The sequence below is a fragment of the Paramormyrops kingsleyae genome, chromosome 17 (genome assembly GCF_048594095.1).
Source record: "Paramormyrops kingsleyae isolate MSU_618 chromosome 17, PKINGS_0.4, whole genome shotgun sequence".
Lineage (NCBI taxonomy): Eukaryota > Metazoa > Chordata > Actinopteri > Osteoglossiformes > Mormyridae > Paramormyrops > Paramormyrops kingsleyae.
In genome coordinates, this window is record NC_132813.1 from 4,093,631 (window position 1) to 4,116,821 (window position 23,191).

The window sequence follows — 23,191 nt, forward strand, 5'->3', positions numbered from 1 at the left end:
TTGTTCGCTTACATTAAGTAATTCGTTTTAAAAAAATTAATTTACTTTCCGAGTGATGCGAGATCATCCAGCTTCAGCGTTGAAGCGTAGCGTCTTGCGCACCTCTGGGATTCCCCGGAAGTACCGCCCCATTGGCGGCGAGCAGCCAATGAACTGAGGGCATTTTCTCTCGCGATCAGAAGCTGTGGCACGTGTTTCCTGCATCCGCTTTAAGACTTTTGGTGGGATTCGACTGCAATAAACTTATTGAGCTTTACCTTTCACATTTAGTTATCCCGCATGTTAGTAATACTGCCCTGTAACCGTACTTGGGCGCCTGATGCTGTAGCGGATTTTCGGCTAAATTTGATATATTTAAATCAACTACTATGAGTTGATTGTAACTCGTTAGTTTATGAAAGTGGAGAATTGGTGTCCTGCTAACCTTTAATACGTACCCGCAGCCCTCCGATAGACAGCCATGGCCGCCGCTGGGAGAGGAGATGCGGGCGCCGATCCCGCTTCGAATCCAGGGACCGTTGCTGTCTGTTTCTGCGAGTCCACTCCTTTGCTGTGGCGGGCCGGGGATGTGAGGACCGCACGGCAGACAGGCGTGGTGGGCACTCTGATGGGCTCGTTAGCCCGGCAGCCTCGGCAAAACTGCCGACTGGGACGGCCGCTGGAGCTTCTGCGGGAGGAAGCGCGGCTGCTGGCCGACGCGGGGCGAGCTGTGCTGCTTTCGTCATCGCGCCCGAAGGTGGGTAATAGCAGCCGGAAAGTGTCCCCCGCAGTCTGGGAGCCCCAGCAGCGCGGCTGCCCCGTGATCGATGCGTAACATGCTCACAGGTCCTTGTGCTCAGAGCACAGGTGCGGCCAACCCTGAGCTCGTAAAACAGCACCAGGAGCAGATGGACCAGAGCTATTCTGAACAAAGCCAACTGGCTCAACAGGACAAGAAGGCTGTGCTGTTGAGGGTTATGGCGGATAAGAAGCAAGGTGAGGAGTTGCGACCTGATGCTGTTTCTTCTTATTGTTACTGATATCCCTTGGACTGGGACTATGTTCAGTATCGCCCCTAGATGAGACCCCATGTTTATGATACCAATCATTGTGACTGGTGAAATGGTGTGGTTCCAAGTACATTTTAGGCTTGAAGTATTTTTAAGCCAGGTTCGGTGATTGGTGAACAGGGATCACATGACCCATGTGTCAGTAAGGGATGTAGATTTTAGTTATATGGCAGATCCTGTTTAATCCGTCTCCTTGGCCTGATACATAAATCAGATGTGAGAACTTTAGCTCCATGTTAATTTTCTGTTGTTCATACTGCATAATTTCCTATTTGGAAGTAGGAAGTCTTGATTCGTAAATGTAGGGCTCCATCGTCATAAAGTGTCCATGCTTCTGATCAATTATAATTTAGAGAAATTAATGGGAGTCCGTGTTTGGCAATTCAGTCACTGATGGCCGACTGACTTCGTGTCACCCCCCCCCCCCCAGGCAGTAATCAGAGTGACCAGGCATTACAGGAGCGCTTGCTGGCCCTCGACCATGGCTTCACTTTCCCCCGTACCGCCATGGCCGTTCAGCTGAGCACCGCCCGGGCCGGTATGAGCTATGGCCCAGAGGAGCTGCGCTTCCTGGCTGCCGATTCGCTGTCGCCTCGGGATGAGCGACAGGAAGCCCGTTACCGTGTCTTCAGGGACCTGAGGCGGCGGGGCTTCTACCTCACCACCGGCGGGAAGTTTGGCGGGGATTACCTGGTGTATCCCGGTTGGTGTCCTGGGTAGGGGATCCTGCGGGTGAATTTTTGGGGGTCACTATCCCCATTCTGCTCTGACCGCCTACCTGCCCCCAGGTGACCCCCTACGCTTCCACGCGCACTTCATCGCGATATGCCTTCCGATGGACGAGGCCCTGTCGCTGTGTGACCTACTGGCCCTGTCCCGCTTGGGTGCCAACGTGAAGAAGACCGTCCTGCTGTGCTCCCCGGGGGCCGAGCCGGAGGAGGTGCTGTATACTTCTCTGCAGTGGAGTGGGATGGTGTAGACCCCCCCCCCCCCCCCCCCCCTGCAGCTGTGCTGTGACCCTTACCTCTCCATAGGCCTTTACAAAGGCAGACAAGCTGATTGTCAATAAAATATTTATTTATGGCAAATTAATGGATGGAAACTTTCATTCACGGTACAAAACATGTGCTGGTAGAAGGAACTCGGGATCAGGGGCCCCAAACCGGACAGGATCTTCAGGGGCAGCAGGCGGAGACGGTGACGTTAATGCCCAGGTTGCCGTTGTCCGCGAACAGGTGGGCAACGGCCGTGTCGAACACCAGGCAGTCGCTGTTCATGATGGCGGAGGCCACGCCGTCGTGGATGGAGTGGGGCGTGGCCTCCCAGGTGAGTCGCCGGCGGTGCCCATTGAGCTCGAGACGGTACGCGAAGCCCTCGGCCTGCTTGCGGGTGCCGATCAGCAGCACGACGGCGAAGAACTGCTGGTGGCCCTCGTAGCGCTCCTGCTTCTCCAGAACCAGCATGAAGTGGCGTCCGAAGCAGGACTGCATCATGACCCAGTCCACGGCGCCCGGCAGGTTGATGTCCGTGGCCAGGAAGACGATGTCCTCGCCCTGCAGGGTGGTGATGGACTTGTGCTGGTGCATCAGGTGTGGCATGACGGCATCCAGCGAGCCCTGCCACTTGCAGGACGCTCCGGGGCAGGGGCAGGAATAGGGCCGGAACTCGCACAGCTCCTCGTGCCCGGGCTTCTCCGTGTGGGGGAGGGTCAGCACACATCCGGTGGAGGCAAACTGACCGCAGAGGGAGACGGGCAATTTAGGCACAGGCATCAAATAGCAAAGGCACAGAATATACATTTAGAAATTACTCTTAAATGCCTTAGAATACTGCACATTAAAAAGTGGTGTCCTGCAAGGTGGTACTTATCAAGATGACATTTTATAGTGTATAAAATAAAGTATTTTCAGAAATTGCAACTGCTTGACACAAGGCCTGCCTGGTCCTATAGGTCTGATCTGGATCCTGATCCCGAGTCCTACACTAACAGGATGGGACTTTCCCGACGAGCCTGTCAGCTTGGTGTAGTAAACTCTCATCAGACAGCCGGACACTGCATGCCGATTGAATTTTATACTTTGGGATTCATATCCGACAATAACCCAGTGAAATGCGGAGATTGGGGGTGGGGTAATGGTAGCCGCTGAATTAACGCCAAGCGCTTAGCGATGAATGGCGGCTGCCTGGGGTCCGGTCCCTGCGCGTTACGGTACCTTGCAGGGAAACAGCAGCGTAGATGCCACCTTCTCCATGGCCAGGTTCCGGATGCTCGGGGTGAGCGTGCCCCTGCACGTCGGGCAGCAGGTTACCTTCTGCCGGCATTGGCCGCAAACCAGATGCCCCGCCTGGCACTGCAGGATCGGAGGCAAGACGTAGTCGAAGCACACCGGGCACTCGAACAGGGAGGTGAGCTCTTGGTGCTGCGCGGGGCTGACAGCTGCCGCTGCGGGGAGAGCTGCGCAGGGCCGCACCGAGGCCGGCCCAGGGGCCGCGGGAGCACCGTGCTGCGCTTTGGCGCCGGTCTTAGCGGCGCCGGGGCCGGTAGAGGACGGCCGGCTCATCGCCGCCCGGTCAGTCGGCAGCAGCGGTTGCTCCAGATGACAGTGGTGTCCTTCTCGCTATTACTCCGTACCTTCTCGCACATAGTCATGTCGCAGGGAGCGCACCAGCCGGCTGGCTTCTCCGAGCCGTCGGTTCAGGCACGATCGGCCCTGAACCCCTCCGGGATGTGGCCTCCTTAAAACGCCGCAGTGTCCCACAGCATCGCCCGCTCCGTTTTACCACCGCCAATAAAAGGTGCTGATCCGTCGTCTGCGCTCAGAGCAGCCGCTGTAATCCGCCCCTCATTCACACACGGCGCGCAGCGGCGTCTTATTCACACACTCATTCTACTTCGGTTTAACTCTTACACAACAGCGTTTTTTTCGGGTTTAATCTGGTAAATGAAGATGCCTGAAATGGTGACGTGCAGTTTTTAAAAATCACACTATGATCCATTTTATTAACTGAAACTTCACTTGAAAAATTTAAGTCGATTTGAATTATTTTATTATAGAAACGTACGTTTGTCAGAACTCAAAAGCATTAGACAGTTTGAATATACCAGCACGTTGGTCGGAAATATTAAATCTACACCATACTGAAAATTTTAAGTTTTGATCTGTACGTCCGTATTAATTAAGCATGTAATAAAATGAGTCGTATACATACAAATTGGAAAATTTTTAGAGGATAAACTGATTCGTTGCTCAAATGAAACTTTCAATTGTGCCTGTAAGTTTTACTAGAAGCAGAGATGAATTCATACTAAATAGAAACAAAACAGTTGTTGCGATAGACATCTTAAGTCAATATTAAAACGACAGTTTTGCCACGTAATCAGTGTTGGACATTTCAGATCCAGAAAGTAAAAATCCAGACCATGATTTTGTTTCTACCAAGCAGTTGTGTACTCTGTGCCTGTGGCTATTTATGCTGAACTGGTTGGTAGAAACAAATCTTGCTCTAGATTTGTAGTTCCTGGACCTGGAATGAAACATTGCATGTGATACTGTAAGCTGTATTACATACTAGAGCTCAAAAAAAGGGAACCACCCCATTCCAGTTAATAACAGCCCCTTCCCACTTGGTCCGGATGGTCATGTCCACTGACGGGAACTTCTTTTCAAGGTCCCCCTGGGCATCCGTGGTCCGAGGTTCCCAGTGCTGTGAGTGTGTGTCTGAAATGGTGAGGGTGGAGGGTCAGGGATGCGTGAGCAGCAGGGTTGCCAAGTTTGGTCAGCTGACTGCAGTGAGATTTTCAATTCGAGACAAGTCCGCACACGCATTTACATGCATCTCACATTGTAAATGGTAGGGTTTGCAGACCACCTCAACGCTTTTAATGAAGCTAATTTGGGGTTTATGATGGAATAATATAGATTTTCCGTAAAATTTCTTGTGTGAGCGGGAGAGTCTGAAAGCGTGAGAGCTGGCAACCCTGGAGCAGGGGAATCATGGTTGGTGCAGGCGGGCATGTCCCAGTACCTATGGTCAGAACAGCGGTTCTCTTTTGAGAAGGCTGCCCGTTGTAGAAATGCAGCTCGAATAGGTGCTCCGTTCTCCAGTTGGAGAGCAGCGCTCGGTTGAGGCTGAAGAGGATGCTGTAGGTACCGTTGATGCAGCAGACCCACACAGGCAACTTGGGGGTCTTCAGCATGCTACCCACCTGGGTGAGAAGGACCAGAGCACCACACATCCTAAGCTTCATGAGGGATTTTCTGGTGCAGTGTTTCCTATTCGGTCCTCAGGGTCCTACAGACAGTCTACGATTTTGCTCCCTCCCAGCTCCAATGTGGACAGTCTGGCAAGAGGCTCGGAGGGAGCAAAAATGTGGGCCGGCTGATGTTGGCTGTTAGCCTTGCTAGCTTAGCGTTCAGGTATACGGGATGTGGCTCTGTACCTGAGGTAGGGGGGTTTGTGGCCCTTGTTCCCAGCTCCAGTTGAGATATCCCACGTTGCTGCGCACCAGCACCCCCCGCAGGGGTTGCAGCAGTGGCGCCCCAGCCTCGTCAAACTGCACAGTGCCGTTAAACACATTGGGACTCGCCCGGCCCGTAAGCAGGAGATTCAGTAGGGCCTGGGAACCAGCGGAGAAAGCTCTATCTTTGATGTGAAGCAAATTGTGAAAACTGTGGTTTTTGCAAATACAGATGTCAATAAAGCAAGCAGGCACCGTTCCCCTCAGGAAGCACAGCACTAGAACACCAGCAGCATTCACAGTGCAATAATCAACATGCTTCTCTCTGCTGTTAGATGTTAGGAACACAGGGAAAGACATTTTTGTCCACCATAATTTCAGCCAATGGGTTCGCCCCCCTGATGAGGTGAAGACCTGTGTGGCATTAACAGGTGAGGACCTCAGTGCTTCAGGAACAGGGAGGTGTTTTAATGCTACAGTGCTTTGGCAATACAATTGATTGTAATGAGGCAATACAATTGATATGTTATAACAGAGCCCAAAAATGCCATCTTCAGTTTTGTAAGAGGACACAGCAGTATGGAAAGTTTTAAAAAGGACTTTGGTTCACTTTTACTATGATGTCATATAGGAAGGAGAGAAGGTGTCAGGCAGCTGAGAGAGAGAGAGAGTACCCACAGCATCCTCTTCAGCCCACACACACACACACACACACACACACACACACAAACAGGTTGTCATCGAGCTACATTTTGTGTTGGTTTAACTTCTTCCGTACAAGAAGAGTCCAAGCGGTATATTCCACACGCTTTCAGTGCCCCATCAAGCAGCCAAGTCTAATGTGACAATTTGCATCAAAACGTTTCTCTCAAGAAAACCATGAACCTCTGCTGCACTGGCCAGACCACATCTATTACATCAGTGGTTGCCCTGGTTACTGTGGAATATGAGCAGCCAATGAGCAACTGGCTACTGCCTGCTTACCTGGTGACACACAAAGTTTCCCTGACTGAGATGTAAGAGGTGTGAGGTGGTTGAATCAAGATCATCTTTTAACCTTGAAGGAAATAAAAAAAACAACTGTTAGCTGTTCATTCTTCTACCAGGGTGAATTTTAAAGTGCAGCCCATTAATGCCTGCAGTAGAATCACTAGTCCTAGTGCTGCAGATACTCATGTAAAACTTGGAACTGGGCCAGTCATTGCCCCGCCCGCCACTCATCCCCATAGGCCGATTTGGGAAGGGGGTGGCGTCTACCTGTCAATGGTCCTGGAGAAGACAAGACTATAGAGGAACAGGATGACACCATGGCTCCCCTCCTCTTGAAACTAGATGTAGGCAGCCAGAATAAGATTAACATCCTGAACATAGCTGAGCATACAGTGGAGGAGAACAGGCACCTACAAAGCACACGTGTACAATGTACATGTATGTTTATGAGGCACTGAATCAATAATATCCGTAAGTAAACTACTGTCAACGCAATAAAGACTATCGATGCAAACCAAAAAGCAGGGTCAGGACTTTAGTACATTGAAGTGTTCTGTGCTGTTTATCTCTGTACTCACACACTGGATGTGCTCGTAGATGAACTTCCACATGTCCTCTTTTCTGATGAAGCTAAAAATATGCAACTGTAAAATACAATATAAAATATATTTACTGTGACAAAAAAAAAATCTAATCAATTATCTAGTTAATGAATTGTAAAAAACCTTACCTACGGTCAGCTCTGTCGGCGTAACCTGTACCTACGGCGAGCTCTGTGGGCGTAACCTGTACCTACAGTCAGCTCTGTGTGTATAGCATGTACCTACAGCCAGCTCTATGGGCATAGCCTGTACCTACAGTCAGCTCTGTGTGTATAGCGTGTACCTACAGTCAGCTCTGTGTGTATAGCATGTACCTACAGCCAGCTCTATGGGCATAGCCTGTACCTACAGTCAGCTCTGTGTGTATAGCGTGTACCTACGGTCAGCTCTGTGTGTATAGCGTGTACCTACAGTCAGCTCTGTGTGTATAGCGTGTACCTACAGCCAGCTCTATGGGCATAGCGTGTACCTACGGTCAGCTCTGTGTGTATAGCGTGTACCTACAGTCAGCTCTGCGTGTATAGCGTGTACCTACAGTCAGCTCTGTGTGTATAGCGTGTACCTACGGTCAGCTCTGTGTGTATAGCGTGTACCTACGGTCAGCTCTGTGTGTATAGCGTGTACCTACGGTCAGCTCTGTCAGTATAGCGTGTACCAAGCCCTTGCTCCATGAGTGTGGCATACTTGCCCTCTCAGTGATGCTGTCCAGCTGATGTCCTGGCAGGGTGAAAAAGCTGGGCATGGAGGTAACCAGGGTAACAGTGGCGGCCTGCTCCTCTCCTGCCACCCACAGGACGTCGGACAGCGCGGACGCCAAGGCTTGTTCCTGCTCCTTGTCCCCCAGACTGTTTTGACACATAGACACTGTGGCGTGACTCAGGTGTGCTTCTCGCTGTTATGACTGCCTTACCTGGCCCATTCCTCACCTGTGAAGCTGGTTGCTATTGGATTGACTTTGGCAGGTGAACAGCAGGAACTTGATGACATTGGCCTGGACCACCATCTGGACGGCTCCAGGTCCACCCTGCAAGTAGTTGGTACTGGTTACTAACGTTTCATCATCAGGTATGTCCTCCTTTTACTGTTACTTATTATTTCCAGATTGTTGCATGGAACATGTGGTAGAGACAACATAGCATCCATACTGATCACTCGACTCAATAGCGCCCCACACTGGCCTCAACAGCAGTCTCACAGAATGGCCGACTCACTCTTTCCGCTTGCAGTGCGTAGGAGAGCTCAGAGCACGGATCTCTGAACCGGAAGACCGATTTCTTCCACTCATAGTTGAAGAAATGAAAAGTATTCCCAAATAAAATCTTTCTGAGGTCCTGAAATAAGAGGACATTTAACAATTAGGAGAAAAACAAAAATTAACCATGAATATTTTTTAGCTGCAAGGCATTCAGTAATAAGATAATTAAATCAGTTTAATGTTTATATATAAGTTGGAACCATTTATATGCCTGTAAGTTTATACATTTTACTAAATAATTTCTTTTGTTAATGTCAAGAGCCATATATGGTGTGTAGAAAGTAATTACTCAGCAGGTTATGTTTTGTTAAAAGTGCAGACACACACATGAACACACACTCTCCACAGTTTGGTGGACCTCTTTCTCATGTAGATAGCTCATGAATAAATGAGGGTGTCTGTTAGTGGGCATTGTGTGAGGAATGGGCAGGGGGGAGGGGGGCAGTATATAGCACTGACCAGCAGGTGACAGATTATGGGCTCATGTCAAGGACTCACCATGATCTGCTCTGGGCTGGCAGGGACTCCCCCGAGGCTGGGGGAAGCAGCTAAGGTTTGTGGGACCAGGCAGGGCAGGGAGTGCAGTGTGCAGTGGCGCTGAGTGCAGTACGTATGTCTGCCTGCAGCATCTTCTCCATCACCTTCCAGTGCAGCCCTCTCAGAAAGCGTCTGGGTGGAGAGTCAAGCTGGGGTCAGCGGGTCACTTACAGCTGACTTTGTGCCTCGCACTGGATTCACGTAACTGCAGAGAGCTGACCACCTGCCAGTGCACGCACATACACACACACACCCTGACACACGAGGTGAATAGCGTGATTAATGCAACCGAATACTTGGGGCAATGAGCAGGAGATCAAGTTCAGTTAGGAGAGGCTGTCACACACTTAAATGTACACGCATGGCCAGCAGGGGCACTCTGCAGCACATCTGCCCATACGTCCATCTATCGATCTTTGAACCATTAATCCCTATTCTGGTCATGAGCAGCCTATCCCAGGGCACAAGGCTGGGCTACATCCTGGATGGGATGCAGATCCATCACAGAACTCATTCACATGTCGGATCACGCACTATGTGTAATTTATACATGCCAGTTAAACTAGCTGAATGTCTTTCGCATGCAACAAGAAAACCACACATGCAAACTGGACACACAGAGGAGGGATTTGACCCCCATGCCTGGCAGTGTGACGCAAATGCAGTACCCGGTGAGCCGCTGGGTCTACCACGTTTGTCATATGTTAACCAAATTACTGACCTTAATGTAAAGTAGATGTAAAACAGAAGGTTGGTCTATTTAGTTATGCTAAAGGGTATCCAAATCTAATACTACATAACGGGATAGTAGTTTGGCTGCCTGTTTGGGAGTTAGTTTTACAAATTAACTGGTCATTTCTTGAATTAAAATTTTTAAATCTAAAAGTAATTAAGTAATTAAAAATAATTAAAACCTAAACGTCCTTGGACACAAGAACGGGACATTTAATTTGCGTATGCATGATTACGGGAAAGAAAAATCTGAAAGCACTGCATGATGACAAAGTCTTACCTTTGTGATACAATTCCGCAGTTCCATCCTGAAACACAAGCGGAGGTCGATGGGCCGTTGAAAAGGAAGAGATACGGTTATGTTTTCCTTTACAAGACACGATAGTAATCAGACCGTCTGAATAATTTACTAAGCAGATTCTTGCGCCTCTCGTACACGTTACCTGTAGGAGGTGGTTCTGAAACGAGCGATTACGCGTCATTCATATTTCATCCATAAGGTTGGTGAAGTAGGTACTAAGTGCTATGTAGTTATAGAAACACCCACATTGTGGAGTATCTTATATGTAACTAATGTTGTCATTTACCCGCGGTCATCGAAGATTTCTCTCCACTTGACAAGGTCGGATATCTGCCTGAGGATGTCGTGCATCTCCTCACTGTCATGCTGAAACCGGTTCTCGGCGCAGTCTTCCATCTGTGAGTGCACAGAACCAGTAAGATTACTTTTAAATCTTAAAAAAAAAAAAACACCATATAAGAGCGTTTGTTTACCGTGTACAGGATCCCGAAGGACTTGGCCTTTCCAGAGCGCCTCTGAAGCACCTTAGTGATTTTTATCATCACTGGGGATCATAAAGTGGCGGTCGCTTTCCTATTCTGATATTGAAAATGCACTTATTTGCATGCAGTTTCATATTTATTTGTATCCAAAGATGTGCAGCTTTGTTCCGTTTCACAGTTTTGTTACTGAAAAGAACAAAGATGACATTCCGCCTTTATAACAATATGTAAAGTTTTCTAGCCTGACTCCGTTCGGGAAGAACAGAAATATAGACAGTCTAAGACTTACAGACCAAACGTAAAGCGTCTTCGTCCTCTTCGTCTTCCTCCCTCAAACGAAGCGCAGACTCAGGTGCGACTACAAGCGGGGAGGCGGGGTCTCCGCCCGAGGCTATTAAAAATTAATAAGCGTTTTGCCAAATTTAAATAGGCCTACTGTATATCGACCCAGTGGTCCTATTGAACAAACAACCTGCATCCGGCGACCCCTTATTTCTACGTGTTTGGTCAAACGCCATGTTGACTTAAATGCAGCTTCTTCTCTGATCTATTATAACGATTTCAGCGACCGCAAAGTGGCTCCCATTGTTGATAAACCGTTTACCAGCCTTCATATCATCTGTGTTTCACTGACTTCCTCATACTTCGTGTTCCTGTGCATCAGTTCCTCTCTGCTCTGTTTATAACCTTTTTAGTATAGTTAAACCAAAGTAGCTCTTGTTTTTATGCAGGTACCGCGTACGTGTTGCGGTGTATCAGCCACAATTTTAATTGCCTTATTGTCACACACGACCCGTTTGTGCAAAGTCAACTGTGGTACCTATACCCTGACAGGTATGTGCAGCCTTTGGTAACGTTGAAACTGCAAATTAAGTGTTTATCAGCCCTCTAATATGTGTACTGTTTAGGAATGATGCGTGGTCAGGTGACTTCGCTGTGTAAGGTTTTGTTTCATCGAAGTTCACAAACAAGCAGGAGAAAATGTAACCATTGAACTGTTTATTGCTGAAATTAATATTGTGGCTTTCTGACTGGGTTAATGAAATTCCAGGCTGAGTTAGTTATCACATAACAAAAACCACAGATACCTCTTTATTTAACCATCCATTCTTCCATCTGTCAACCACTGATCCTGGACAGTGTCACGGGCCTCTCAGATCATGAAAGCACATCAGTATAAGTACAGCTGCAGTCTTCAGGACAGATGTTGGGTAAACATATAGGTAACCAAACCAGTGGCCTGTACTATGAAGCGGGGTTACTGGCTTATCGGGGTAACTTGTTGGATTTAAGGTACCAGTTTAAATGGACTTCATATTCGTTCACTTACATTTTGCCCAGACTACCTTAAATCTGACAAGTTACCCCGATAAGCCAGTAACCCCGCTTCGTCGTACAGGCCCCTGGTTACCTTACACCATTCGTCTGTAATACACCTTGTGGTTCTCACCGATTTGCTGCTTGATCCGTAAAGGGCCTGAACAACTGAAATTGCTTTTAAAACTTAATATATTTAATGAAAATGTAAAGGAACTGGTTAGTTCCATTCTCTTCACCAGTTAACACTTGGCACATTAAATGAACACTTCGAAGCCGGCAGACTCAGTTAGTAAGTTTCCGTGACGCATTTCTGTTATCCTGTTGAAATCTACCATCCATGCAGTATGAAAATGTCATCTGTCACTCTCAGTTACAGTAATGGACCATAAAAAATGTGAGAAGTTTGTCCTGTTAGTTCAGTGGTCCACCTGATTTTCTACTAATTGCTGTTTAAACAGGAGTGCCTTTAGGAAGACTTAACAGAAAGACACGACCCATAAAAAACAGTCACAGTGGTTTGGGCTTTTCTGTGCAGCTGCTGCTCTCATGCTGAGAATGCTGGTGTTAACCGATTTTTGGGCAGTTAAATGGAAGCAGCCATAGGACACTCACAGCTTTTTGCTAATGTTGTTCCTTCAACAGTTAAAGTGCCATTGTAATGTCAGTATCATAAATTGCTACCTAATGGTTAATGGCTGTTTTATTCTAAGGTTTGTGGTTTAAATCGCCTCAATTTCTCTAACAAAGGACAGATTCGTTTCATAAGTAATGGTAATGATCAAGAACAGTAAAAATTTGCTCTTTTAGTACCAAACACAGTCACATGATATGAAAGCAGGGCATGAATGTCACAGCGCATCCTCAGTACATAAGATCTGAGGCTCCACTGCTCACATCGGGCTCTTTAGCTTCCTGGAAGGGGAACTGTATTCCGGCGAGGCGGATGAGAAGGATGTTGAGCAGGTGGGTGAGGAAGGTGAAGAGGATGAGCCAGTAAGAGTAATCGAACTGCTCACTGTGTGTCTTATAGACGAAGCTGCTCTCGTTGTAGTTGGCGATCTTCTCTGACAAGCGATGGAATCTCACCTCCGAGGCAAAAAGGGTCATCACCAGACTGCTGCAGACACCTGTCCCACGGCATTCTGGGTAAGCTTTGTTTCTCACACATTTGTTTATGTTTAGAAAAATAAATAGGAGGATTTTGAAGAGAACATATCAATTAGATGTGTGTTTTTCGACATGCGGACGGCTGATAGTATTTCTGACAGTGTATGTGTTCATGCGTGCACGCATGTGTATGTAATTATGCATGCATCTTTGCGTGTTCCTGCACATGCATGGAGGTCTACTCACAGCATATGAAGTTCCACAGGTACAAGCCCAGGGGTCCATGCAGGGTCTCATAGGGTCTGCTGAAGGCATTGAACAGGAAGAACGCTGAGGCCACCGCTGAGAAGACTATGAGGACAGCGCAGAAGAACAGTACACTGCCGTGAAGGACGATGGGGATGGCACCCATGAGATCTGGAAAAACTGGCAGGAAACAGAAAACATGGAGTGAGGAAGAAAAGATCAGGAGGAGCCCAGTTTGCAGTAGGAAGAAGCCAGCTTCATAACTACAAAACAGGATTTTCCATTAATATGAACCACTCATAAAACTATTGGTAAGTACCAACACCCATTTAAATATCTGCACAATACACAGTATTAATTGATCATTAGTTTTTAGCTGTATAAAAGTTCTCCCAGAAAATATTGCTCTAACGCCTCTGTGTCCGGAGTCCCGCCGCCGTTATGAGTCGGACATTGATGAGAACGCCCCATCCTTATCTACCGCACGTTGTCAGACACAAGTCAGGCAGAAAACATCTGTACTTTGAATCATGTCCAGAACTCATTAAGGCAAAACAGAACCCCGCGCTGTCTACTTTCACCAGTCTTAGACAGCGGCGTACTGTGCGATAATGATGAACCCCTAATGAGTTGTTAATTAGACGGCCTAGCGGGTTTGATTACGCGAGTGCATTTTCATTATGCCTGTCAGTTAAGAGTATTAACGAGCAAAAAGACTGCGGACACAGGCAGGGCTGGGATTAAGAATCGCCTCTGGGCTTTGGGGTCCCCGGCGATAAATTTTGCCGAGCACCGACGGAGGTGGGGGAGGCTTACACAGTGAATTTTGCCGACCCACGAACCCATCGACTCTTCGGGAAAATGGCTATATAAATCAGGCCTGGAGGTATAACTTAATATGACAAAAAGTGCTATATAATTCGCCCTGAGCTCCCCCGAGACCCGTGCTGCAGAATGGACAGCCCATCCATGCATGCCTGGTCACATCTGCTGCAAACGTCAATTTGGCAAACAATTCTCCTATAGCCTTTAATCACACTAGCGATCAGTTTAAAATAGAGAAGTATTAATTAACAGTGTCACATACAGGCCTACATGTTTTGTATAAGTCCACATTGCAACTCAAAGTTTTATTTTTAATAGACAATTAGGCTTATTCAATAATTAATAGTATGAGAATACGTATCCTGTAAATAATAAATGTACTGTTACCCTGTCCTCCCATATTTACTCACAGGAAAAGCGCAGAGGTCTCCCTCCCAAACCGCACTGCTTCAGCCGCTGTCCGTGGAATAGACCGTAGCTGATCCGCCCCATGAACTTCTCCAGTTCGGGTCCGGTCGCGTTGACCAGCTGGGCGCCGGTCTTGCACAGGACGGTCCCTTTCAACCAGAACTGAGTACCCATCGCAGCCGCCACCACTAGGACGCAAGCAAAACTCAGTACTCCGCCTACGCAAAATATGAATTTCTTTTGACGATTTGGCATATTGGGTCCGATTTCAGGTGGCTGCACACTAGTCGTTCAACAGTGTATATAAAACTGGACCATTGTCCGCACTTAAGTATCCCAATTCATCCCAAGTGCATGGAATATTGCCGCATTTTTAAAAAGCCAGTATCAGAGCATTACGCCTAATGCCCAAAGTGACATGCTTTCATTGCCGACGAGCTACATGAGCGCTGTTACGGATCTGAATGCATCGTCTTAAGTTACGACTTTGTCTTGCAGCAGACTTCGTTTCCAAGCAACTCGGTACTGTCTCTGGGAGCGCGCGTCGATGACGCGTTCTTGGAGGGTGATGAAGGCCTCGCGCCGTGGGCCACTCCAGCCTCATTGGACAGATGGGAGCACTGGGTTTAATACAGCCACACGGGGTCGTTTCTTTACTAGGAAGAAAAGAGATGTCATGTTTTGATCTATAGCGCAATTTAGCTGATCGTAATTGAAGTGGAAAAAAGAGAACTGCAGATCGATACGTTTAGGCATAAATGCACTTTATTGCATTTGAATTAAAGTGACCTTTTTAAAAATGAAAGGTTTCATCATAATTTATTTTTTTTCCCCGTAAACGTATTCATTCGACCATATGAACTACAAATATTCACCGTGGCATGCAGAACAAGTGAGAACGCTGCTCCCCGGCAGCTGTGAACGTGCCAACTGGAACTGAAAGTAATGTACCGTAATGTTATTGAGAAACGAATGCAACGATTGTTGATTATTATAAAAACAAAATAATAATAATAATAATAATAATAATAATAAAATATTGCATAACTTTAGCTACAGTAGGGTGCTGCACTGAAGGCTGTGGATTTTGTTCATTTGTGTCAATGAACATCATGCAGTGTAGTGGAATGAGCCTGTATTAGTATCAGGTCTCCATCATGAAATAGGTGTAATATAATTTGTACATTTTGTTGGCATCTTTTCTGATTTGTAGAATATACTGGTTTGTTGCACGGCAGGCCCACACTTACACAGCCGTGTCGGACCGCAGATTCTCTCGCACGGAATCGCTAACGACCTCCCTTACCTGATTACTAACGGAACATTCTGAACCCTGATTACATGCACCTTATATCTCATAGCGTAAATCCTCCAGTTGGGGACATTATTTCGGCTTTGGATTGCTCCCGGTTGTGTGTTTCCGCCTGATCTGTTTTTTAATTTAAAATTGATTTTGTTTACGTACAGTACACTACCATTGAAAAGTTTGGGGTCACAGAAATTTTCTTGCTTTTGAAAAAAGGCAAGTTTTTTGTCCATTAATATAATGTCAGATTAATCAGAAATACTGTGTAGACCAGGGGTCACCAACCTTTTTGAAACAGAGGTACTTCACAGGTACTGAGCCATACGAAACTTATCTAAACTTCATGTATAATAAGCATGTTTTAAAACCTTTTTTTAAGATATTGTCATTTTCAAATCTATTTAAATGTAAATATGATTAAAGAAGAACAGCGACAGGATAAAATTAAATTTTAGACACCGCTCACTGGTGAGTTGTGCTATTTTTAGAACAGGTCCGCAGGCGACTTTTGTGGTCCTTTGGGGCATCCTGGTGCCCACGGGCACCATGTTGGTGACCCCTGATGAAAGATATTTTTAATGTTGTAATTGACTATCATAGCTGGAAATTGTCGTACTGCAATAAAACTGGCCGTCTTTGGACTAGTTGAGTATCTGGAGCATCAGCAATTGTGGGTTCGATTACAAGCTCAAAATAGTCAGAAACAAAGAACTTTCTTCTGAGACTCACCAGTCTATTCTTGTTCTGAGAAATGAAAGCCATTGTGTGTGAGAAATTGCCGGGAAACTGAAGATCTGGTACAATGCTATGTAGTACTACCTTCACAGAGCAGTGCAAACTGGCTCTAACCACACTGAAGGAGGAGATGGAGGCTCCAGTGCACAACTGAGCGAGAGGATAAATGTATTAGAGTGTGTAGTTTGAGAAACAGGCAAGAACTATTTAGGGAAGAAGTAGTCAGCTGGCATTCTGTGCATGATGGAGCAGCCATCACAGTCACCGGGTCTCAGCTCTGCTGAGCTGTCATGGGAGCAGCTTGCCCTTGGTACGTAAGATTGCCTATCAAGCCGATCCAACGCGTGGGAGATGCTTTAGGAAGCACTGTGTGAAACCTCATCACATTACCTCAACAAACTGGCATCTAGAATGCCCAAGGTCTACAAGGCTGTAATTGCTGCAAATGGAAGACTCTTTGACAATTATTATTTTAATTTCAAAAATGACTATTTCCTGTGTGTTTAGCTATATTTCCATGGAAAACAAGGACATTTCTAAGTGACCCCAAACTTTTGAACAGCAGTGTAATTATTTTATGTGAAGTTAATCTAACATGTTCAGTAGTGTTCTCTTTAATGTTCCTAATTTTTGGTGATTAATAAAACCCAATTTTTTCCTCCTATTTTCTCTTACCACCTCCCAAACAAACAAACAAACAAACATCGAACAAAATATTTTTATTTGCGGAGGCCTATAAATGTTTAAATAAATAAAGAAAATTTGCATTATCTCATTACTGTTACTGTACCTTATATATGCTATGCGATGAACTGTTGCATAAAAGCCTGAGGCTACAACCGGATCACAATCGTGACATATTGGAGTACAACTGCACTCCTTGTAGTATATTATTCCTTAAATTAAACACCCTAGTTTAAAAAAAGCCAAAAAACTGATATCGAGAATGATATTTGGCTGCAGTTCTTCAGGGTGTCAGTAGGGGGATCAGAATTCAGTTCTTTATTCAAGCAGGTTCATTGCAATTTGTTTACCTGAGTAGCTTTCAAAGTTCATCTATTTCCTACACCAGTACTGAAAGCAGTAAACATGCCTGATGCAGTAGAATTCTGTGACGGGCTCAATACAAGCAGATGGCAGTAACTATGAGCTGAGGGAGTTTTTCTGCTCTTGGTACGTCCTTAAATTTTTGTACTGCAGGTTATGAGCCGTGGCTCAGCGGTGAGTGGTTATGAGAAGCTAAATTCTGAGTGGTTGTGCTGTAGGAACCATGTGACCAGCGGTGACATGGGGCTTGGTTCTTGTCATTATTTGTGGTCTAGCTTCTAGGCAAACTTAACCCCCCATACACGATTCAGTAACACTGTGTGCGTTCTTGTTTGCAGGAAGAGGAACTGGTGGTTTTAACCAAAGCAATAATTTTTAATGCATTTTAACATAGCAGTAAAACATCTGTACTTTGAAACCTACCAAAATAAGTAGCTTTATATATTTACTTCTATCAAGCCCTCATTCAAAAAACATATATATTAATTTTAATAAAACTAATCCTGAGAATGGGTCGCATGTTGAATTAAGGAGAATGTCCTCTTCGTGTCATTTTGGAAACAACCTGTTATCTGGCATATTTTTCTCCATCTTGCTTTAAGGGGATCCATTCCTGGAAAGGAAATACTGTGGGAAGCTAGTTCTCCCTGCCCGAAAAGCCTCAGTGATCTTCTGTCTGAAGGAGTGTGACAGGTAGAAGCAGACGACGGGGTCCAAGCAGATGTGCATGACGGCCAGTAGCAGCGTTGACTCCTTGGCCAGGAAGAGCTGGCGTTTGAGTGAGCAGCCGCTCAGAACCTGGTTCTGGGTGAATGTGTACGGTGTCCTGACCAGGTGGTAGGGCACGAAGCATACGATGTAGGCCAGCGTCACCGTGCCGATGCTCCTTGTGGCACGTCGGGCTCCATCTTGCTCTTCTGGATTCCCTCTCCTTCCGGCCCAGAGCCGCTTCAGCACAAATCCATTGGACAGCAGTACAACTGCAGAGGCATTCAGGAAGACAGCCATGCATAGGAAGTTGGTGAGTGTGTGCCAGTGGAGGCCTACCACCTGCTTAAACTCAGCGCAGGTGACGTGGGGCTTCTCTGGAATAGTCTTAATGGGAATGGCCATGTTAGGTACCATGATGAACAGGACAAGTGCCCACACCACCAGTGACATCATCCTCGCGAATCCCACATCCTGGATACGGAAGAAACGTGAGCTATTGGCTATCTGTAGGTAGCGGTCAGCGCTGACGAAGGCCAGGAAGATGATGGAGGCATACATGTTGATGTAGATGAGCACAGCAGACACCTGGCAGTGAAAGATCTTGAGATTCCAGGAAGCCACACCCAGATCGATGGTAATCTTGAAGGGCAGGGCCAGCATCAATAGGAAGTTGGCGGTGAGAAGGTTGATCAAGTACACGTTGATGCATTTCTTGGCATCGCGACTGTAGCAGAACACCCAGAGAGCCAGCATACTGCCCACCATGCCTATCAGGAAGATGAGGGAGTAGAAGAAGGTAAAGGGCAGCATCTGGTCATTGACCCTGCAGTCTTCAGAGATGTTGCTGACATCTGTGCGGGGCAGTTGACCTGAGGTCGGTGTCATGGTGATGAATCAGATTGTAGAAGAAGCCCATCAAAACCTGCAAAAAATAAGTAAAGCCTATTGTTATAATACAAAAACAGTAACAGTGATTTTTTTTAAGTGCTTATTTTCATTGTTCTGTAGGGAAAAAAGAGAACACATTTCTAGTACACGCCTGTTTGATGAAGGATTAAAGATGACAGTCTTTTGTTATTGAGGGAAATTGTGTGACAGATTTAGGAAATGAAACTGAATGAGGATCAGGAGCATCAGGCTTTGGGAAATGGGTTCAGATCCCACATCCCTGTTACATCTAGCAGTTATGAATTGCTCCTGTTCTTAATTTGCTTCTGACATGTTGTCTTTAGCTGAGAGAGAATTTCCCTAAGCTGTCCTCTTCGTCATGTTTTATGAGTCAATACCGTTACTTTGACTGACATGTGGATAGGTAGAGGGACTGTTGCACAGCACTCTTTTACTCATGGGAAATCCCATCTTCTGGATATAATCATACTGCAGATTACTACTATTAAACATCAGACAAAAAGCAGTCAAATGCAGTTTTGATCGAAACTTCTATTCTAGAACGAAACGTCTATCCTAAAATGTTGCAGGTTCAGGTCTGAGACACAGTGTTTCTCTGTTCCTTTTTAGTGCTCAAACACTTTTGTGAAGTGGCCATCTAAATAAAGGTATAAAACAATAAGGTGGTCGGATAATATTCTCCAGAATAATACTGCAGAATAATTATTTTACTTTAAAATGTACATGTCAAACATCACCGGCACTGTGTAAATGTTTAAAAATACAGATTGAGTATGAATTTCTGCACTTAAAATCTGCTTTAAAGGTCACATCTGTTGATCTGTAGTTCTGTGTTTGGACTCTCCAGATTTTCAAACAAAAGAATTAAATGCAGTTAAAGTGATTTTTTTAGGCAGACGAGTAAACCCAAAAATTATGGTCTTACTACATCCATATGCTTTGCTGTAAGTAAACCACAAGTAGTGTATGGCCACGGTAACGTCAAGAGGAAGAAATGGAGCTGAGACAAGATCACATGGTCCAAAATAATGGCACTCACCTCATCCTTGGAGTTGTGCAGGAATATATGGATTTTCACGGGCGAGTATGAAAGACAGGAAGTAGACCTCCCTGTGTAAATCACTACTACCTCTGTCTGTCTCTTCAGTGAAGCGATGTCTCCTTCCTTAAGTTGATCGCATTGACGTCACAGAGAGATTATCGGACTCGTGTTCAAAGAGACCAATCACATGTCCCCACTGTTCTCTTGCCGTTTCATTTTTATGGGATTTCATGCGATGTGAACACCATGGCATCAGAAGAGCGATACTTAATGAGCGGCTTTTTAGTTGTTGCGTGATTATGTCTCTGAGCATGTGTTCTGCCACTTCCTTATCCACCCCTAGACAACCACGTTAGCTATTAATCACCAGAGCGAGAAATGACTCAGTCTGCATTTCCAAACTCATAGGAAATGAAGTGACATATATGGTCTGAGTGATCTGGTCTTACTGAAAATGTCATCATGTGAAATTGCTCTTTATGTTCAAGCATTTTAGCTGCCAAAGATTGCTCTTTAAGCAGCGGCAAGAAATTTAATGCAAGACAAAAAGTGAAGCCAAACATGCAGCAGACTGTTAGGTGAACTGCTGTTTGTAAATTGCCTATAGTGAGTGATTGTGTCTGTGATCGTCTGTTCAATGTTAGTGTAGTAATCAGATTTCCCAGTGGTCCAGTTCAGGTCGATTACTGTATGCTAACAATATGGAGTTTCTTGTTGAACATGAAGCGGCTTGCTGTGTCACCTGGTCGGCTAAGAGACGAGCAATCACATACCCTTGATGTCTCCCATATATTGCCAAAACACACACATAAGGTCACTGCATCACAGTCCACAATAAAATCTCTGTTTTTGGTAATTTGGGGAAGTAAACGAGCACCTCCACCCCAAGTGGTACAGTCCTGGTCTGCCTTGAATTGCAGCATGTGGAACATGTATGAGCTTAACTGGCAGCAATGTGTTACAAAAAATAAAGGACAATGACAGCAAGAAGGAGAAGGAGAGAGGGGGTGCAAAGAAGGCAAAAATTAAAAAGAAACATAGACTGGGGAGGGATGTAGCTAAATGCTACTGAGTAATGGAGTAAAGCCACAGAACAGGGGCCGTGAGAATGTCTGGCTTTAACTCCCAGCATGTAGCGGTGAAGATTAGCACACGGCGTGGAAATTCTCCCATAGTTATTACTAGCTGACCAGCTTGGCTCCCACACTTCAGCCGTTCTAAACCAGCAGAGTCAATGAAGAAAAGAGCAGGGATTTAGAAAAAGGTACAAGCATGAGCCCTGCGCAGTGCACCAAGTGACAGGATGTGGACGTGGAAGCAAGTTGCATGCTGCACAAAATTAAAATCATGAAATATCATTATGATTGAGACAAACTGAGAGATCTTTATAATATGTGCTGTATGCAGACTTCCTGTTCAGTGTGAAGATATAATCACTCATGGTTATAACAGTCTGACAGACGAGTCTGGGTTTACCGGGTGCTAGGAGAACGTTACCTGCCTGACTGCCTTATGCCAACTGTAAAGTTTGGTGGAGGAGGGATAATGGTATGGATATTTTTTTCATGGGGTGGGTTAGGCCCCTCAGTTCCAGTGAAGGGAACTCTTAATGCTTCCGCATACCAAGACATTTTGGACAATTCTAAGCTTCCAGCTTTGTGGGAACAGTTTGGGGAAGTTCCAGCATGATCGTGCCCCAGTGCACAAAGCAAGGTCCATTAAGACATGGTTGGGTGAGTTTGGTGTGGAATAACTTTACGGGCCTGCATAGAGCCCTGACCTCAACCCCACCTAACACCTTTGGGATGAGCGAGAATAGAGATTGTGAGCCAGGCTTTCACATTCTCATCAGTGCCTGACCTCACAAATGCTCTTCTGGATTAATGGGCAAAAATTCCCTCCATAAACACACTGTGTAATCTTATGGAAAGCCATCCCAGAAGATCTGCAGCCGTTATACCTTCAAAGGGGAGACCAGCTCCATATTGATGCCTATGGATTTAGTATGGGATGTCATAAAAGTTCCTGTTGGTGTAATGACCAGGTGTCCCAATACTTTTGGCTATATCTGATGTGGTGATAACCAAAGTTGCAGAGACCACTAACTAAATGTGAAGAGTGATATTTTAAGATATGTAAAGGCTTTATTAATGGTTTTCCTTGAGGTTACAGATTTTCAGTTGATTTCTCTGTGTCTCTGATGTTTCGAGGTTGGAACAGGTTAATCGACACTGACTCCCCTAGGAGTTCTCACAGCTTGCCAGGGATCAGGTTACCAAATGTCCGGCTTTCCCCAGATACATCCTCTTTCTGGGCCCCCGTCTGGGCAATCGGGCAGTTTTTCAAAAATCGGCGGTTTGTTTGGGTTTAGTGCTGCAACCCCCATGACTCAGTGTTGCAAGTTACAGTGGAGTGGAGGAAAAGGCAGCAGTTTTCAAGCTGCTCAGTATCATCACACAGCGTTTGCAAGGCTCATGCACACGTTTAAAAATTAAGTAACATGCACATAACTACGAGTCACACTGCTCTCGAGTGATATCAGTTTAAACGTTGTATATTTGTCACATTTTGTGAGTGACAAGTGCTGAGAGTTCCGGAAGCGCCAGATTTCCCTGCTCAAACACATCCTAATCAGCTAATGACTAGGTTTACTGGGTGTGTTTGAACAGGGAAATCTGCAAACTGTGCTGGATTCTGGCCCCCCAGGACTGGAATTAGGGAACTCTGCTCTAAAGGATAATATTGGGAAGGGACAGAAGACTGAAATGTCTCAAACTCCAATGTCCAAGGGATTCTTTTATCCCCTGATGAACAGTCTGGTGATACTGGACATTTTTGGGAGCTGCACACCATAGCGGCAGTAAGTAGAAGGTTATGCTGTTCAGCAGCTTTTTCATACGAAAAAAACACCTCTCTAACCCCCCCCCCCCCCCCCCCAAGTAGAGTGCATCATGTGACTAGGACCCAGTCCTGCCCTGTTGCGTGACTGACTGGCATCCTATCTAGAGTGTCCCCAGCCTTGAGAACCTTGCCTCCTTGAAAAAGAAGTTATAGAAAATTGGCAGATGGATTTATAGATAATTCCTATGCATAGACGCAGTATGGACAGGTATCCTCATCCATGCATT

General features: G+C 45.9%; 5 protein-coding genes and 1 long non-coding RNA gene across 11 annotated transcripts; 2 read left to right on the forward strand and 4 right to left on the reverse strand.

Moving 5' to 3' along the window:
• The first annotated feature begins 156 nt into the window (after nt 1-156).
• Nucleotides 157-2,046, forward strand: tsen34 (TSEN34 tRNA splicing endonuclease subunit). Of its 3 annotated transcripts, XM_023823142.2 has the most exons (5): nt 157-221; nt 444-736; nt 840-975; nt 1,480-1,752; nt 1,838-2,046. In XM_023823142.2, the coding sequence occupies exons 2-5, from the start codon at nt 461-463 to the stop codon at nt 2,026-2,028; spliced, it is 876 nt and encodes a 291-aa protein (XP_023678910.2). In that variant the 5' UTR covers nt 157-221; nt 444-460; the 3' UTR covers nt 2,029-2,046. The 3 variants fall into 3 exon arrangements, with proteins under 3 accessions (XP_023678910.2, XP_023678905.2, XP_023678920.2); XM_023823137.2 differs by having other exon boundaries at nt 188-736; XM_023823152.2 differs by having other exon boundaries at nt 188-736; nt 1,480-1,765; nt 1,838-1,975.
• Nucleotides 2,047-2,108: 62 nt separating this feature from the next.
• On the reverse strand, nt 2,109-4,063 carry LOC111849860 (E3 ubiquitin-protein ligase siah2). The gene is made up of 2 exons (XM_023823130.2): nt 3,263-4,063; nt 2,109-2,782 (listed from the first exon to the last, which is right to left on the reverse strand). The coding sequence occupies exons 1-2, from the start codon at nt 3,608-3,610 to the stop codon at nt 2,225-2,227; spliced, it is 906 nt and encodes a 301-aa protein (XP_023678898.1). The 5' UTR covers nt 3,611-4,063; the 3' UTR covers nt 2,109-2,224.
• A 17-nt stretch (nt 4,064-4,080) lies between these two features.
• mindy4b (MINDY family member 4B) lies at nt 4,081-11,069 on the reverse strand. Of its 3 annotated transcripts, none has more exons than XM_023823093.2 (14): nt 10,701-11,069; nt 10,399-10,503; nt 10,212-10,321; nt 9,905-9,932; nt 8,854-9,024; nt 8,312-8,431; nt 8,027-8,124; nt 7,789-7,945; nt 7,077-7,142; nt 6,766-6,836; nt 6,493-6,565; nt 5,491-5,667; nt 5,076-5,256; nt 4,081-4,768 (listed from the first exon to the last, which is right to left on the reverse strand). In XM_023823093.2, exons 2-14 carry the CDS (start codon nt 10,465-10,467, stop codon nt 4,626-4,628), a joined length of 1,464 nt encoding a protein of 487 aa, XP_023678861.2. In that variant the 5' UTR covers nt 10,468-10,503; nt 10,701-11,069; the 3' UTR covers nt 4,081-4,625. The 3 variants fall into 3 exon arrangements, with proteins under 3 accessions (XP_023678861.2, XP_023678871.2, XP_023678850.2); XM_023823103.2 differs by having other exon boundaries at nt 10,399-10,469; nt 10,697-11,069; XM_023823082.2 differs by having other exon boundaries at nt 10,697-11,069.
• LOC111849889 (uncharacterized) lies at nt 10,067-14,432 on the forward strand. Its single transcript, XR_002839655.1, has 5 exons — nt 10,067-10,124; nt 10,247-10,340; nt 12,779-12,873; nt 13,092-13,391; nt 14,318-14,432. It is a non-coding gene; the product is annotated as an uncharacterized lncRNA (long non-coding RNA).
• Nucleotides 11,408-14,568, reverse strand: clrn1 (clarin 1). 2 transcript variants are annotated; one of them, XM_023823171.2, is made up of 3 exons: nt 14,316-14,568; nt 13,084-13,260; nt 11,408-12,878 (listed from the first exon to the last, which is right to left on the reverse strand). In XM_023823171.2, exons 1-3 carry the CDS (start codon nt 14,566-14,568, stop codon nt 12,589-12,591), a joined length of 720 nt encoding a protein of 239 aa, XP_023678939.1. In that variant the 3' UTR covers nt 11,408-12,588. The 2 variants fall into 2 exon arrangements, with proteins under 2 accessions (XP_023678939.1, XP_023678931.1); XM_023823163.2 differs by having other exon boundaries at nt 11,408-12,854; nt 13,081-13,260.
• A 2,490-nt stretch (nt 14,569-17,058) lies between these two features.
• Nucleotides 17,059-20,360, reverse strand: gpr171 (G protein-coupled receptor 171). The gene is made up of 2 exons (XM_023823117.2): nt 20,061-20,360; nt 17,059-19,034 (listed from the first exon to the last, which is right to left on the reverse strand). Exon 2 carries the CDS (start codon nt 18,995-18,997, stop codon nt 17,999-18,001), a length of 999 nt encoding a protein of 332 aa, XP_023678885.2. The 5' UTR covers nt 18,998-19,034; nt 20,061-20,360; the 3' UTR covers nt 17,059-17,998.
• Between the last annotated feature and the right edge of the window lie 2,831 nt (nt 20,361-23,191).